This window comes from Scaptodrosophila lebanonensis, unplaced genomic scaffold, assembly GCF_003285725.1.
Source record: "Scaptodrosophila lebanonensis strain 11010-0011.00,11010-0021.00 unplaced genomic scaffold, SlebRS2 tig00000096-arrow-pilon, whole genome shotgun sequence".
Lineage (NCBI taxonomy): Eukaryota > Metazoa > Arthropoda > Insecta > Diptera > Drosophilidae > Scaptodrosophila > Scaptodrosophila lebanonensis.
Window position 1 is genome coordinate 3,113,228 of NW_022060567.1, and position 14,037 is coordinate 3,127,264.

General features: G+C 34.7%; 1 protein-coding gene and 1 long non-coding RNA gene across 29 annotated transcripts; one reads left to right on the plus strand and one right to left on the minus strand.

Moving 5' to 3' along the window:
- The first annotated feature begins 1,603 nt into the window (after positions 1–1,603).
- LOC115627497 lies at positions 1,604–6,620 on the plus strand. 28 transcript variants are annotated; one of them, XR_003995684.1, is made up of 13 exons: positions 1,604–1,742; positions 1,803–2,022; positions 2,083–2,307; positions 2,373–2,596; positions 2,646–3,058; positions 3,117–3,526; positions 3,577–3,995; positions 4,046–4,458; positions 4,517–4,926; positions 4,986–5,395; positions 5,454–5,857; positions 5,916–6,319; positions 6,378–6,620. It is a non-coding gene; the product is annotated as an uncharacterized LOC115627497 (long non-coding RNA). The 28 variants fall into 28 exon arrangements; XR_003995682.1 differs by having other exon boundaries at positions 4,520–4,926; positions 4,977–5,395; XR_003995686.1 differs by having other exon boundaries at positions 4,055–4,458; positions 4,977–5,395.
- A 4,121-nt stretch (positions 6,621–10,741) lies between these two features.
- On the minus strand, positions 10,742–11,427 carry LOC115627693. The gene has a single exon (XM_030523436.1). It carries the CDS (start codon positions 11,425–11,427, stop codon positions 10,984–10,986), a length of 444 nt encoding a protein of 147 aa, XP_030379296.1. The 3' UTR covers positions 10,742–10,983.
- Between the last annotated feature and the right edge of the window lie 2,610 nt (positions 11,428–14,037).

A 14,037-nucleotide genomic window follows, 5' to 3' on the forward strand; every position in this document is an offset into this window, starting at 1 on the left:
TTACAGTACGAGCTCTGTAATCGCAACTAAACGAGGAAACCAGGGACGTAATGAAAAATGTATAACGTGAAAAATGATAAATGAGCGCCATTTCATGGAACATTTATTTTTGGACAAAGTGCGCGAAACAAGTTTCTGGAACATAAAGGTTTTTTTTTTAAAAGAATAGATTGCAATATTTTTTCAATACAATGCCTGGAAAATGATTATCGAGCTAAAAAACCACTAAATAATGACTTTAAAAACCGTTATAAATAGCTACAAATTGGCTTGCAAAACAATCATAAGTCGCTAAAGAAAGAGTAGAAAATCCGCCACAAAATTCCCTAGAAAATGTCTAGAAAAACCACTAAAAATAGATAGAAAAGCCGCTAGTAAATGGCTAGAAACACTGATATAAATAGCTAAAAAGCCCGCTTAAAATAAATAGAAACACCCGGTGTCAATCGATTCAGCTTTCAACACCCTCAGACAATGCAGTTCTACGAGTATTTCGCATTAAAAATATTTCTGGAAGACCACAAGAAATGGCGATTGTACCGTTAGGTTCATGAACGCATCTTCATTCCACAGCTGATTTTTACTTAAATTTATAATTTCAATTTCTCCAGCAGATCTACTTGCTGTTAATTTATGTGCACTCGTTACCGTCACAGAAAAGGTTGCCGATACAGCATTCAAAACCCTCACATAAGCTTAACCTCAAAAAAGAAAGGATCATGGATGGCAGGATGAGTGGTGAAATTTCGTATGAAGTGACGAGAGTTTAATCTGGATGGCCCAGATAGTAACCAATTCTATTCCACATTTCAAAAGTTACATGAACCAAATTTGCACACATAATTCATACACAATAGTCTACTTTTGTTTTAAATTTGATCTAAATCGGTTTATTCTAAGAAAAGTTATTAGCGAATCAAATTCTCTCCAGTACAACCCCCCTGCTGCAACAAGTTCGCTCTTCTTCTTCCTCTTTTTACTTCTGTTATGGGAGCATATAACTCAGTGACGGAAGTTTACATGGGTACAGGGTATTTCACTGTCGGGCTTGCTCGACTGTAGCGTTCTCCTTGTTTTTTTTTTTTATATGAAAAACAAATCCTGTAAAATTAAAATTATTTTTAGGCGTCCTGTGTCAATTATTAGATTAAATTCATGGCGAATTTGAAAAGAGCTGATGTTTTCTTTTATTTCAAATTTTTTTTCGCCGTACATTACGTTTTTCTACTATGGAAGGGCAGTCAAAACGTTTGCGTTGGTCCATGGATTTCCGGATTTTCAAAAAAAGCCAAGATTTAAATCCTATAGAGAACCTTTGAGAAGGTCTCTCAAATTATGATTCTGCCATTGCAATGGCAGAACCTTTTAACCTCTATAAATAGACAATAGTTATATGAAATGTAAAATATACATATATCGATTTTTAAGAAATAAAATGATTGAAAACGTTGAAAAAGCAGGCGTAGCATTCGGCAAAGTCGGCATTTATTTTACTTTCAATCCGATATTTTAGCATGTCATGTTTGAATTCAGAATATATTCAGTTTTATACAGCATTCCGACGAGTAAACACACACACACACAAAAGTAAACAGAATTAAAAAAATAATTTTTTTTTTTTTTTATCATAGTTGTAAGCGTAAAGTGGAATTGATATTTAAGTATCGTGTTACTTTTTTTTTAACGTTTTGTAAAAAATCGTACATATGTACAAGTATGTATATATCTTCAAGGCTCATTCAGTAAGTAGTTTTCAAAATGTGTTCATTCCAAATCAAAGAATGAAGCGCTACAATCTGCAGCACTGTTCAATGGTTGAGGTCTTGCACGACCAAGGAAGCATTTCCGTTTGGAGGGAACGAACCTGCTAATCATAAATTCACATTCCCTTAAGCCTGCTTCTAAGTTAGCAAATAATTGTTGGTATTGTAAATTGGCCTCCAGTTAGACGAAAACACAACATCCACTTTTTTATGAACATCTGAAAAAGAATCGGAAACACATGTCTACACTCCTCACATAGTAAGTACTGATTCAAGTTCTTAAGTGTTCTAACTAAGCAAATCTGAGAAGTGTCTATAGTCTGCAGCATCACTATTCAATACCTTTGACCCATTCCCTTGTGTAATATGAGAAATGAATATCATTAAGCAATGGAGAAGTTTTTACCCCGATAGAACTAAAAGACAAATTGAAAGGCGAGAGAGGAATGAATATTCTTTAGTTCTCTAGCTGACGACACGCGTTCGTTTATTATTTTAAACATACATAACTAAAACAAGAACACTAATCGAAGTCGCTCAGGAAGTAAGTCTCTATAGAAGTTTCTGCATTCCAGGTTAGCCAAATCCAATAAGCAATATTTTTTGCAGCACTTTTCCGCAATTGGACACCAAATGAAACGACTCGATGAATAAAACAAGCAAGGATACACATAATGAAACACGAAAAAAATACAAACTAGAATACCTGGAAACCAGGGGGACTCACTTATATAGCAAAGCAGTTGTTCTTTATATTTCAAAATTGATAACAGTTTTTACCCTATACCCGGATTGAACTTAAGCTTATAACGGATTGGACTTATCAAGTGCATGTGAGTTCACCTATCTACATAAGTAAAGAGTATTCATAGAGTATTTTAGGTTCTTCAGCAGCAGCACATAACGCACTATGACTATATAAATATAAATAAATATTGAAGTCTGAAGCAGTGCACGATTATGTGGTGACGAAAGTTAAATGTTGGTTGAAGTTCATGAAATCTGCAATTTGCTGCGCAATTGGCTCTCAAAACGATTGAATATTAGAAATGAAGAGTACTATTATATATTTTTATATTCAAAATTGGACACCAAATGAAACGACTCGATGAATAAAACAAGCAAGGATACACATAATGAAACACGAAAAAAATACAAACTAGAATACCTAGAAACCAGGGGGACTCACTTATATGGCAAAGCAGTTGTTCTTTATATTTCAAAATTGATAACAGTTTTTACCCTATACCCGGATTGAACTTAAGCTTATAACGGATTGGACTTATCAAGTGCATGTGAGTTCACCTATCTACATAAGTAAAGAGTATTCATAGAGTATTTTTGGTTCTTCAGCAGCAGCATATAACGCACTATGACTATATAAATATAAATAAATATTGAAGTCTAAAGCAGTGCACGATTAAGTGGTGACCAAAGTTAAATGTTGGTTGAAGTTCATGAAATCTGCAATTTGCGGCGCAATTGGCTCTCAAAACGATTGAATATTAGAAATGAAGAGTACTATTATATATTTTTATATTCAAAATTGGACACCAAATGAAACGACTCGATGAATAAAACAAGCAAGGATACACATAATGAAACACGAAAAAAATACAAACTAGAATACCTAGAAACCAGGGGGACTCACTTATATGGCAAAGCAGTTGTTCTTTATATTTCAAAATTGATAACAGTTTTTACCCTATACCTATACCCGGATTGAACTTAAGCTTATAACGGATTGGACTTATCAAGTGCATGTGAGTTCACCTATCTACATAAGTAAAGAAGTATTCATAGAGTATTTTAGGTTCTTCAGCAGCAGCACATAACGCACTATGACTATATAAATATAAATAAATATTGAAGTCTGAAGCAGTGCACGATTAAGTGGTGACGAAAGTTAAATGTTGCTTGAAGTTCATGAAATCTGCAATTTGCGGCGCAATTGGCTCTCAAAACGATTGAATATTAGAAATGAAGAGTACTATTATATATTTTTATATTCAAAATTGGACACCAAATGAAACGACTCGATGAATAAAACAAGCAAGGATACACATAATGAAACACGAAAAAAATACAAACTAGAATACCTAGAAACCAGGGGGACTCACTTATATGGCAAAGCAGTTGTTCTTTATATTTCAAAATTGATAACAGTTTTTACCCTATACCTATACCCGGATTGAACTTAAGCTTATAACGGATTGGACTTATCAAGTGCATGTGAGTTCACCTATCTACATAAGTAAAGAAGTATTCATAGAGTATTTTAGGTTCTTCAGCAGCAGCACATAACGCACTATGACTATATAAATATAAATAAATATTGAAGTCTGAAGCAGTGCACGATTAAGTGGTGACGAAAGTTAAATGTTGCTTGAAGTTCATGAAATCTGCAATTTGCGGCGCAATTGGCTCTCAAAACGATTGAATATTAGAAATGAAGAGTACTATTATATATTTTTATATTCAAAATTGGACACCAAATGAAACGACTCGATGAATAAAACAAGCAAGGATACACATAATGAAACACGAAAAAAATACAAACTAGAATACCTAGAAACCAGGGGGACTCACTTATATGGCAAAGCAGTTGTTCTTTATATTTCAAAATTGATAACAGTTTTTACCCTATACCCGGATTGAACTTAAGCTTATAACGGATTGGACTTATCAAGTGCATGTGAGTTCACCTATCTACATAAGTAAAGAGTATTCATAGAGTATTTTTGGTTCTTCAGCAGCAGCATATAACGCACTATGACTATATAAATATAAATAAATATTGAAGTCTAAAGCAGTGCACGATTAAGTGGTGACCAAAGTTAAATGTTGGTTGAAGTTCATGAAATCTGCAATTTGCGGCGCAATTGGCTCTCAAAACGATTGAATATTAGAAATGAAGAGTACTATTATATATTTTTATATTCAAAATTGGACACCAAATGAAACGACTCGATGAATAAAACAAGCAAGGATACACATAATGAAACACGAAAAAAATACAAACTAGAATACCTAGAAACCAGGGGGACTCACTTATATGGCAAAGCAGTTGTTCTTTATATTTCAAAATTGATAACAGTTTTTACCCTATACCTATACCCGGATTGAACTTAAGCTTATAACGGATTGGACTTATCAAGTGCATGTGAGTTCACCTATCTACATAAGTAAAGAAGTATTCATAGAGTATTTTAGGTTCTTCAGCAGCAGCACATAACGCACTATGACTATATAAATATAAATAAATATTGAAGTCTGAAGCAGTGCACGATTAAGTGGTGACGAAAGTTAAATGTTGCTTGAAGTTCATGAAATCTGCAATTTGCGGCGCAATTGGCTCTCAAAACGATTGAATATTAGAAATGAAGAGTACTATTATATATTTTTATATTCAAAATTGGACACCAAATGAAACGACTCGATGAATAAAACAAGCAAGGATACACATAATGAAACACGAAAAAAATACAAACTAGAATACCTAGAAACCAGGGGGACTCACTTATATGGCAAAGCAGTTGTTCTTTATATTTCAAAATTGATAACAGTTTTTACCCTATACCTATACCCGGATTGAACTTAAGCTTATAACGGATTGGACTTATCAAGTGCATGTGAGTTCACCTATCTACATAAGTAAAGAGTATTCATAGAGTATTTTTGGTTCTTCAGCAGCAGCATATAACGCACTATGACTATATAAATATAAATAAATATTGAAGTCTAAAGCAGTGCACGATTAAGTGGTGACCAAAGTTAAATGTTGGTTGAAGTTCATGAAATCTGCAATTTGCGGCGCAATTGGCTCTCAAAACGATTGAATATTAGAAATGAAGAGTACTATTATATATTTTTATATTCAAAATTGGACACCAAATGAAACGACTCGATGAATAAAACAAGCAAGGATACACATAATGAAACACGAAAAAAATACAAACTAGAATACCTAGAAACCAGGGGGACTCACTTATATGGCAAAGCAGTTGTTCTTTATATTTCAAAATTGATAACAGTTTTTACCCTATACCCGGATTGAACTTAAGCTTATAACGGATTGGACTTATCAAGTGCATGTGAGTTCACCTATCTACATAAGTAAAGAGTATTCATAGAGTATTTTAGGTTCTTCAGCAGCAGCACATAACGCACTATGACTATATAAATATAAATAAATATTGAAGTCTGAAGCAGTGCACGATTAAGTGGTGACGAAAGTTAAATGTTGGTTGAAGTTCATGAAATCTGCAATTTGCGGCGCAATTGGCTCTCAAAACGATTGAATATTAGAAATGAAGAGTACTATTATATATTTTTATATTCAAAATTGGACACCAAATGAAACGACTCGATGAATAAAACAAGCAAGGATACACATAATGAAACACGAAAAAAATACAAACTAGAATACCTAGAAACCAGGGGGACTCACTTATATGGCAAAGCAGTTGTTCTTTATATTTCAAAATTGATAACAGTTTTTACCCTATACCCGGATTGAACTTAAGCTTATAACGGATTGGACTTATCAAGTGCATGTGAGTTCACCTATCTACATAAGTAAAGAGTATTCATAGAGTATTTTTGGTTCTTCAGCAGCAGCATATAACGCACTATGACTATATAAATATAAATAAATATTGAAGTCTAAAGCAGTGCACGATTAAGTGGTGACCAAAGTTAAATGTTGGTTGAAGTTCATGAAATCTGCAATTTGCTGCGCAATTGGCTCTCAAAACGATTGAATATTAGAAATGAAGAGTACTATTATATATTTTTATATTCAAAATTGAAGGTAATTATTTATTTGGATGTGAAAATTTTAAGTAATGAGTGTGTATTTTAATTATTTTGGTATCAAAATTTTAAATAATTATGCATTTGGATACGCGTAATAAAAATTATAAAAAAGCAAAACTGAATTTATTTCACAAGTATTGAGACTAATTTTTCTTTCAGTCATAAGGGAGAACAAGAGAGAACGCTATAGTTGAACAAAAAAGGAAAATTAAAAAAACAAATAAATATAAAAATCATTAAAAAATTTTTAATTAATTACTAAATTAAATAAAAAATATTTAATTCATATATACATATAAAAGTGAAGACATGTTTATGTACAGTTTCAACAGCATACATTTACATCATCGTGTCTATGCGTGTTTATATGCGGCAGCAACAATAGCTGCGCGCAGAGCTTTGGCAGAGAGTATATTTATGGCTATAACTTTCTTCATAATTAACTTATCGTAATGATACGGACTCATAATCACTAACTAAAATTATGGAAAAAAACACGAATTGCCGGAGGGTCGGGGGTGTATCAGAAAAAAACACAAACCCGTCCTTTCTCGGGCTTCGGAGAATCTGGATGCCAAGTTTAATTATTCTAGCTCTTGTACTTTCTGAGATTCTTGCGTTCATACAGACGGACGGACGGACGGACGGACAGACAGACGGACATGGCTATATCGACTCGGCTTGTCACCTTGATCAAGAATATATATGCTTTGTGGGGTCTGCCACGCCTCTTTCTGTGTGTTACATACAATCGCACAAAACTAATATACCCTTACGTTCTTTAAGTACAGTGTATAAAAATGCGTGCCAACGACTTTCTGATGTACACAGGATTCTAAGGATTGCCAGAGTTTGTAATTAATATTTAAAACAAGTTTTAAAATGCATACAATTTCTTAATGCAAAAGGGAAGTACTTCGGTGTACTAATTCGAAAGGATCTATTTCTATAAATTGATCTGCAAAATCAACTTTTTATTCCAACGAAGTATGTTAAAATTGTGCTTATTGCTGTCACTTTTATTTGATGATCTCTCCAATACATCTTCCAGCTTTAGTCGCTGTTTGATTGAACGACGAATACATTTTTCCTCCCACTAATGAGCATCATTTCATATATTCCGACAATATTGAGAAAATCAATTCTTATGCATCTGAATATAACTTTCTATAGGCGGAGGATATCAGATAGGTCGAAAGTTGCTAGCAAAACTCACTAGCTGGGAAAAACTTTGACAGGTTACTTGTATGTATTGTTTAATGCTTTAATGGTCTTTCCAGCTTGTTTTGTACGATGCCGTTACCGTTGCCTTTCCATGCTTGTATTTTATGTATTATGTTATGTATTTATTAAGTTATTGAAACATGCACGCTTGTGTGGAACATCCCTGACATACAAGTATAACAGATAAGGCCCACTTCACTTTGCTATGAGCTGGGCGCATATTAACCAAACTTGCAGTGGCGTAACAATGAGGTGGCAGGGCTGGCAAAATGCCACGGGCCCCCGACCAAAGAGGGCCCCAGTCCAGAAGGCCACGAGCTCAAAAATATGTTTATACCCTGTACCCGTAGGGTAAAAAGGGTATATTAGGTTTGTGCAAAGTATGTAACAGGCAGAAGGAAGCATCTCCGACCCCACAATAAAGTTTATACATATATTCTGATGGATCTCAGAAACTATAAAAGTTGGTTTCCAGGTTCTCCTAGGTCCGAGAAAGGACGAGTTTTTTTTATTTTTTGGAATATTCCCCCCTTCCCTCGCTACAGATACTGTCCAATACTGTCCACCTTTTTAAAGCTACAGTAACCAAACTATGCACAAAAATCTATATACAATTCTATAGTTTTGTTGTTTTAAATTTCATCGGAATCAGTCAATTCTATAAAACTTATTAGCGAAACAATTTCACTCCAGTACTACGCCCACAAACTGCAACATCAAGTTCGCTCTTCTTCTTCTTCTTTTTTCTTCTGTTATGGACGAAAATTTGTCTGGATACAAGGTATTACACTGTCGGGCTCGCTCGACTGCAGCATTCTTTCTTGTTTTTAATTTTTCTAGGGTTCGATTACAACATGGCATGTGCTTTTTAATATAATTGGCGCAGGCTTTTACTTTTTTCAACATCAACATACTATTATATTCATTTACGATTTTTACGTGAATTTCCTGCAATATATACTTTTTAAATGCGTCTTCTAAGTATTTGTTGCAATCCAGAGTTTTGCGGAAATGAACGTGATTTTTGCGGTTTCAGGCAAAATCAGGCAACAAAACATTAGATCATCATTAAGAAGACACTTTAATGAACATTATTGTATTCGTTGCTACGACAATCCTTCGACTCTTACACTACGAACCAACACTACTTTGAGGTTAAGCTCGCCCAAAACAGCACATTAGAAAAACAATTAAAACAAAGGACATATACATACATACTTTGAATATTATTTTCCATATTTTACTTTTATTGTTTAAATTGGATTTCCCATTGTTGTAAGCTTATGTCATATGTTATAATGTTCACTAAAATAAACAGCCGAAAGAAACGGCTTTGGGACTATTGTGCAATGGAAGGGAGCTAAGTACTTAAAGGATTGTAAAGTAGGTATTGTCTTGAAATGGGTTAAAATTGGCAAAAGAAATTGCTTCGAAACTCAATAAATTATTTAATATTAAAAATAATAATAATTTTTTTTGTAATACGCCCCAGCTACTTATTTCGATCTAGCAAACGAAGTAGCAAGTCAGGAAGTTTTAAGTCAAGTTTTATGTCATAGAGGTAAAAGTTAGCGATACTTTTGGGAGAATTCTTGTTATAAGCATGAGAGGAGATGGTTACAAATATTGGTAGAAAAGTCTAAAAATAATGCAATATAGTTTTTTCAACAAAACATATTTCGCACTCGTTAATGTATCTGTTATTGGCATATATTGAAGTCTTCGATTCAAGAAGCATTGGGCAATAGCCTCTTCCATTTCAAGGTATACAAAATATTTTAGCGTTTGCCGTTTCTTTACTATACATATAGTATATCTGGAAAATTTTAAAATTTCACATCATTTTCTTTTTGATTCCCTAAATTAAATTCATTTCAAATAGCAATGGATGGCATTGTTGGCCTAAGACCATTTATGAAGAATATTTGTGGAGTAGAGACGTGCCAAATGACTTACGAATTTTTAAAATTAAATCCAATATTTGAAAACTCTTAAAAGTTTTCACACAATCCTATTGTTTCTAGGGCCTGGCATAGCTCAAAAGGCTAAAAGGAATCCCAAAATGTGAGTATACCATCAATTATCGCAATTAAGCATGATTTAAAAAATTACTTACAGTTTAAAAATTCTGTGAGAGTGGTCTCACATATAGAAATATCAAAACTGTCGTGTTATGGTCAAAACTGCAGGCCGATTCGCAACATAATAGTAAAAAAAAAAATAAAAAATAGTTTCTAATCCAGCTGCATCTATACTATTATCTGGGCATTTCGAATATCATACATACATACAAAGAGATTGCTTTACAAACAACGGGAAGACATGCTTGTCCTTCCATATAACATGGCCATATCATCAAACTACAAACCACTCACACATCAAACTAAACGCAATAAGCCCTTTTCAAGGCTGTAACCAGGGAACTAAGGGAATCGACTGCGTTTTAAAACAATACAAGTATCCGTCAAAAGAATTGTGAGAAGACATTTTCATCTAGCGGTTAAAATGATTTTTACGTTTGCAGCGCTGGCCATGTTCTAATTATAATAAGTATAAGAAGAAGGTGGCGCAATCAAACGTAGATTTTTATTTTTAGCTCACGTCACACATCTGGGCATTATTTGGATTGTATGTACTTACTTGTATATAGAAAGCGATGAAAGCCAAATAGCTTATTGAGATCGGATTCGAGAACTTAACAGATTGAAATATTTCGAAGCAATCTATATTTAATTTCAACGAACAGGAAAAGGAAGAATTCTCAAAAATTCGTTTATTCTAAGGTGCGTATATTAATTGTAAAGGTATGCCGACTAGCGAAAAACACAGAAGACACTAAGTAATTGAAACGCTTTTACGTTATAATCGTAATGATTTAAATACCTATTCAGTGCGTTCATCGCTGGGATTGCAGTTTTGACAATAAAAGAATCACATACATTTAAGTTCCTTTCAAAAGGAATTTAATACAAGTTTAGTTTGAAACGTTAAAGTGTTATTAATGTGGGTGTTCCGCTTGGTTGTGTGTTCTGAGTGAAGCCCAAATTGTTTGTTTGCGTTGGTATTTCATTCGTTTGCAGGTATTTCATTCATAAACTCAAATATCGGTGTTTGTCTGCTAATAGGGGGAGTGCGAGACCGCTACTAGCTATAGAAAAGTGTTTTCGTCGCAATGATTCTATTTCCATTTGTTCTTCTCGTAGTCCCACTTCGAGGACAGCCCTGTGATGGGCTGCATTTCCAATTGAATGATGCGTCGAAGCTGGGCCTGACGGCGTTCTTCCTCAAAGGTTTCGGGAAACGGGCCGTACAACTTGGCACAATAGCTCAACGAGATAAGGAAGCCGATGGCGCAGGCCCACAATCCAATGCCCACAATCAATTTCCATTCGGGCGTAAAGTGCTGGAACTCTGCATAAGTCTGGCCGAAGCTGTACCGATAGAGGGTCTTCTTCTCCTGCAGCGACAGCTTCTTCCAATCGCTCAGCTCCTTCTCACGCAGAGCACAAATTTCGGGAGTAGCCTCCTTATAGCGAATTGCGGGGAAGGGGAACTCCACGCAATCGATGTAAATGGGGCTCCCGTTCACTCCATAGCCGACTACTTCGCGCTCGCCCGACATGCGGCGCGTTGCGTCGGCGTGTGTGTAGCGCCGCCAGATGGCGCTGCCAGCGCCACGACCAGCCGCGGGCAGGACTTTAAGACGCGACTGCAGAAAGCGCAGCACAGACATGACTGACAAGAAGAGGAGAAGGGATTAAAATTAATGCCAATGTCCTGAGACTTTTTATTGTAGGTCTAGAATAATTTGCCGAATATTTTCCCCTGTTGTTTTTTTTCTCTTTTCATTAGTTGCTTTTCTCTTTTTTGCTTTCTCTCACCTGTGTGTGTCTGTGTTTGGTGCTCTTTGTTCTTGCGGGCTATTGATGGCGTCTTTGCAATTTGTTGGCAATTTGTTAGCTACGCTTCCTTCGTTCTTTCCTCGTTGCCGTCCTTGCTCTGGCATAAATCTTACTGACTGTCGTTTTTTATTACAGCAATTGACAGCTGTGTAGGGTTGCCAAGTGGACGTAACAGGCGAAGGCACACACACACACACACACGCACACACTCACATTCTATTTAATCAAAATTGCCTGCGGGTTGTGTTTGGCTGGCCGGCCGGCCGTTGGTTGGTTTGCGGCTGCTTGGGCGTGTTGTTTTTCCACCCAAAACGATGCCTTTCCGAAAGTGTCGAAAGCGCAATTTTACATTTCACAAAAGCGAGGCTAAATTGGCCAAGGAGCAGCTACCTCTCCCCCTTGCTCCGCCTACCCGATATCAGACCAACTACATAAGTGGCAGCAGCGATGAAGCAGACTAAAAAGAAATCACCAAAATGGAAGAAGAAGAACAAATGGCCAACTAATCCTTTCCCTTGCTTGCAGTGCAGTCAGTCATAAGAAAAACAAAAAATCCGAAAGTCAGTGCACACTGCATTGAAATCGAACATAAAGGAAATCAAATAATACGAGGGGTTTTTCTCGCTACTTATCTCGCTTAGCTTGCTTGCCGATCTATTATGCAGTGCTGCCATAATTTTATAAGCAAAACAAGTTAGATTTTCAAAAAAATGAAGCCAAAAAAAGCTAAATCTATGGCAAAATAAGCTTTAAAAAAACTGGTTTTAAAAACACTATTTTCTTGGTTAAATTTAAGGAAATATCTGTTTTAATGTTTTCATATTAGTTCTAAGTTCTTATTTCATAATTTATAATCATAATATGAGATTCTTGTAATACTAATAATAGAAAATTCACATCAATGAACTGAAGTTCAAAATTTTTAATTCTGCACTTGATTTATGAGTACATTTAAACTAACTGCCTCTTCGTCAGGATAATAAACGTGATTGCTTACCGACATTGTTTATACACATTAGACATTTCTAAACGCAGCGAACACAACTAATAAAAGTAACAGCTGATGCTCGAGCGTCGAGGTAATTTTGATAGATTTTATTATCGAAAGTCGTTTATCGCTCATTCATATTCATATTCATGATTTGGAGTCTTGGCACAGATAAAAAAAATATATATATAGCAATAAATAAAGTAATGTTAAAAAAGACTAAATAACGCTAGAATTGCAGCTATTTTCGAATTTTTCACGCACTGGCATTTAAAATAAGCCAGATTTGGCTTGCAAAAATTCTGATCCATTTCCAATAGTGCTGGACGAAACATCGATGTAGCAGCTATGTTATGATATTTTTTTGAAACATCGATATTTTATTCCCGATGTTCGATATTCTTTACTATTTGTCCACCACTAAATTTTTATTTTTGTATGTTATACTTTCTTTGGTTTTTGTTATATTCTTTGAATTTGTGAAAATGTTGTTTGTTTTGAAACCTTTTATATTTAATACAAACCTTAGCTTTTTAAATAATATGACAAACCAAAATGAAGTTCCCTATGCTTAAACACCAATAAAATGTTTTTGAAAATTCGCTTAGTAGAAGTTTGATGCATTGATAAATATATGTTCTTCCCCTTAAAACATCGAAACATCATGTGGGTAAACATCGATATTTCTGCAGCTCTAATGTCCATACATGCCTGTGAATATTTGATGTCCCGTTAGAATTGGTTTAGTTTTTTCTCTAAGGTTATACCAAATGATTAACATATTTAGAAATAAATTTATAGAGTTGTGATCACTTCTAAAAGAGCATCGTACCAGTTCAGATTTGCGAAAATAAATTATTAATTACCATTTGGAAGGTTTATCGAAAAGGGACATTTCCGAAAAAGCTGAAAAAGCTCAAACAACAATTCAAGAAATAATAAATAATTCAAAATGAGCGCTTAATAAAAGATAAAGGTGGAAAAGGTGCAAAAGCAAAACTGTCTTCCGCATCCAAACGTTGGATTTTGCGGCAAATTAAAAGAATCCCCAGACAACTGCTGTGGAGAAAGCAAAAAAGAAATTGGCTTGGATTGCAATGTTCATGTCACAAGACAAACCATAGAAACCGAGTCCCACGTATATCAGTGGGAAAGCAAAGAAATTCTAAAGATTAAACATACAGGATCGCAAAGATATAAAGATTATTTTAATTATGTACAAATGTATTTGCTCCTAAAAATATAAAGCAAGAGGGTTTTATATTTATTCGTGTGAATGCAAGTGGAGCTACTCACCAATTGTAAAAGGGGACAAAAAATGTATTCCCAGACCTTTTATATA

What these genes read in the sequence shown, in the direction of transcription:
- LOC115627693 (XM_030523436.1), bottom strand. Translation starts at nt 11,427, where the DNA reads ATGTCGGGCGAGCGCGAAGTAGTCGGCTATGGAGTGAACGGGAGCCCC.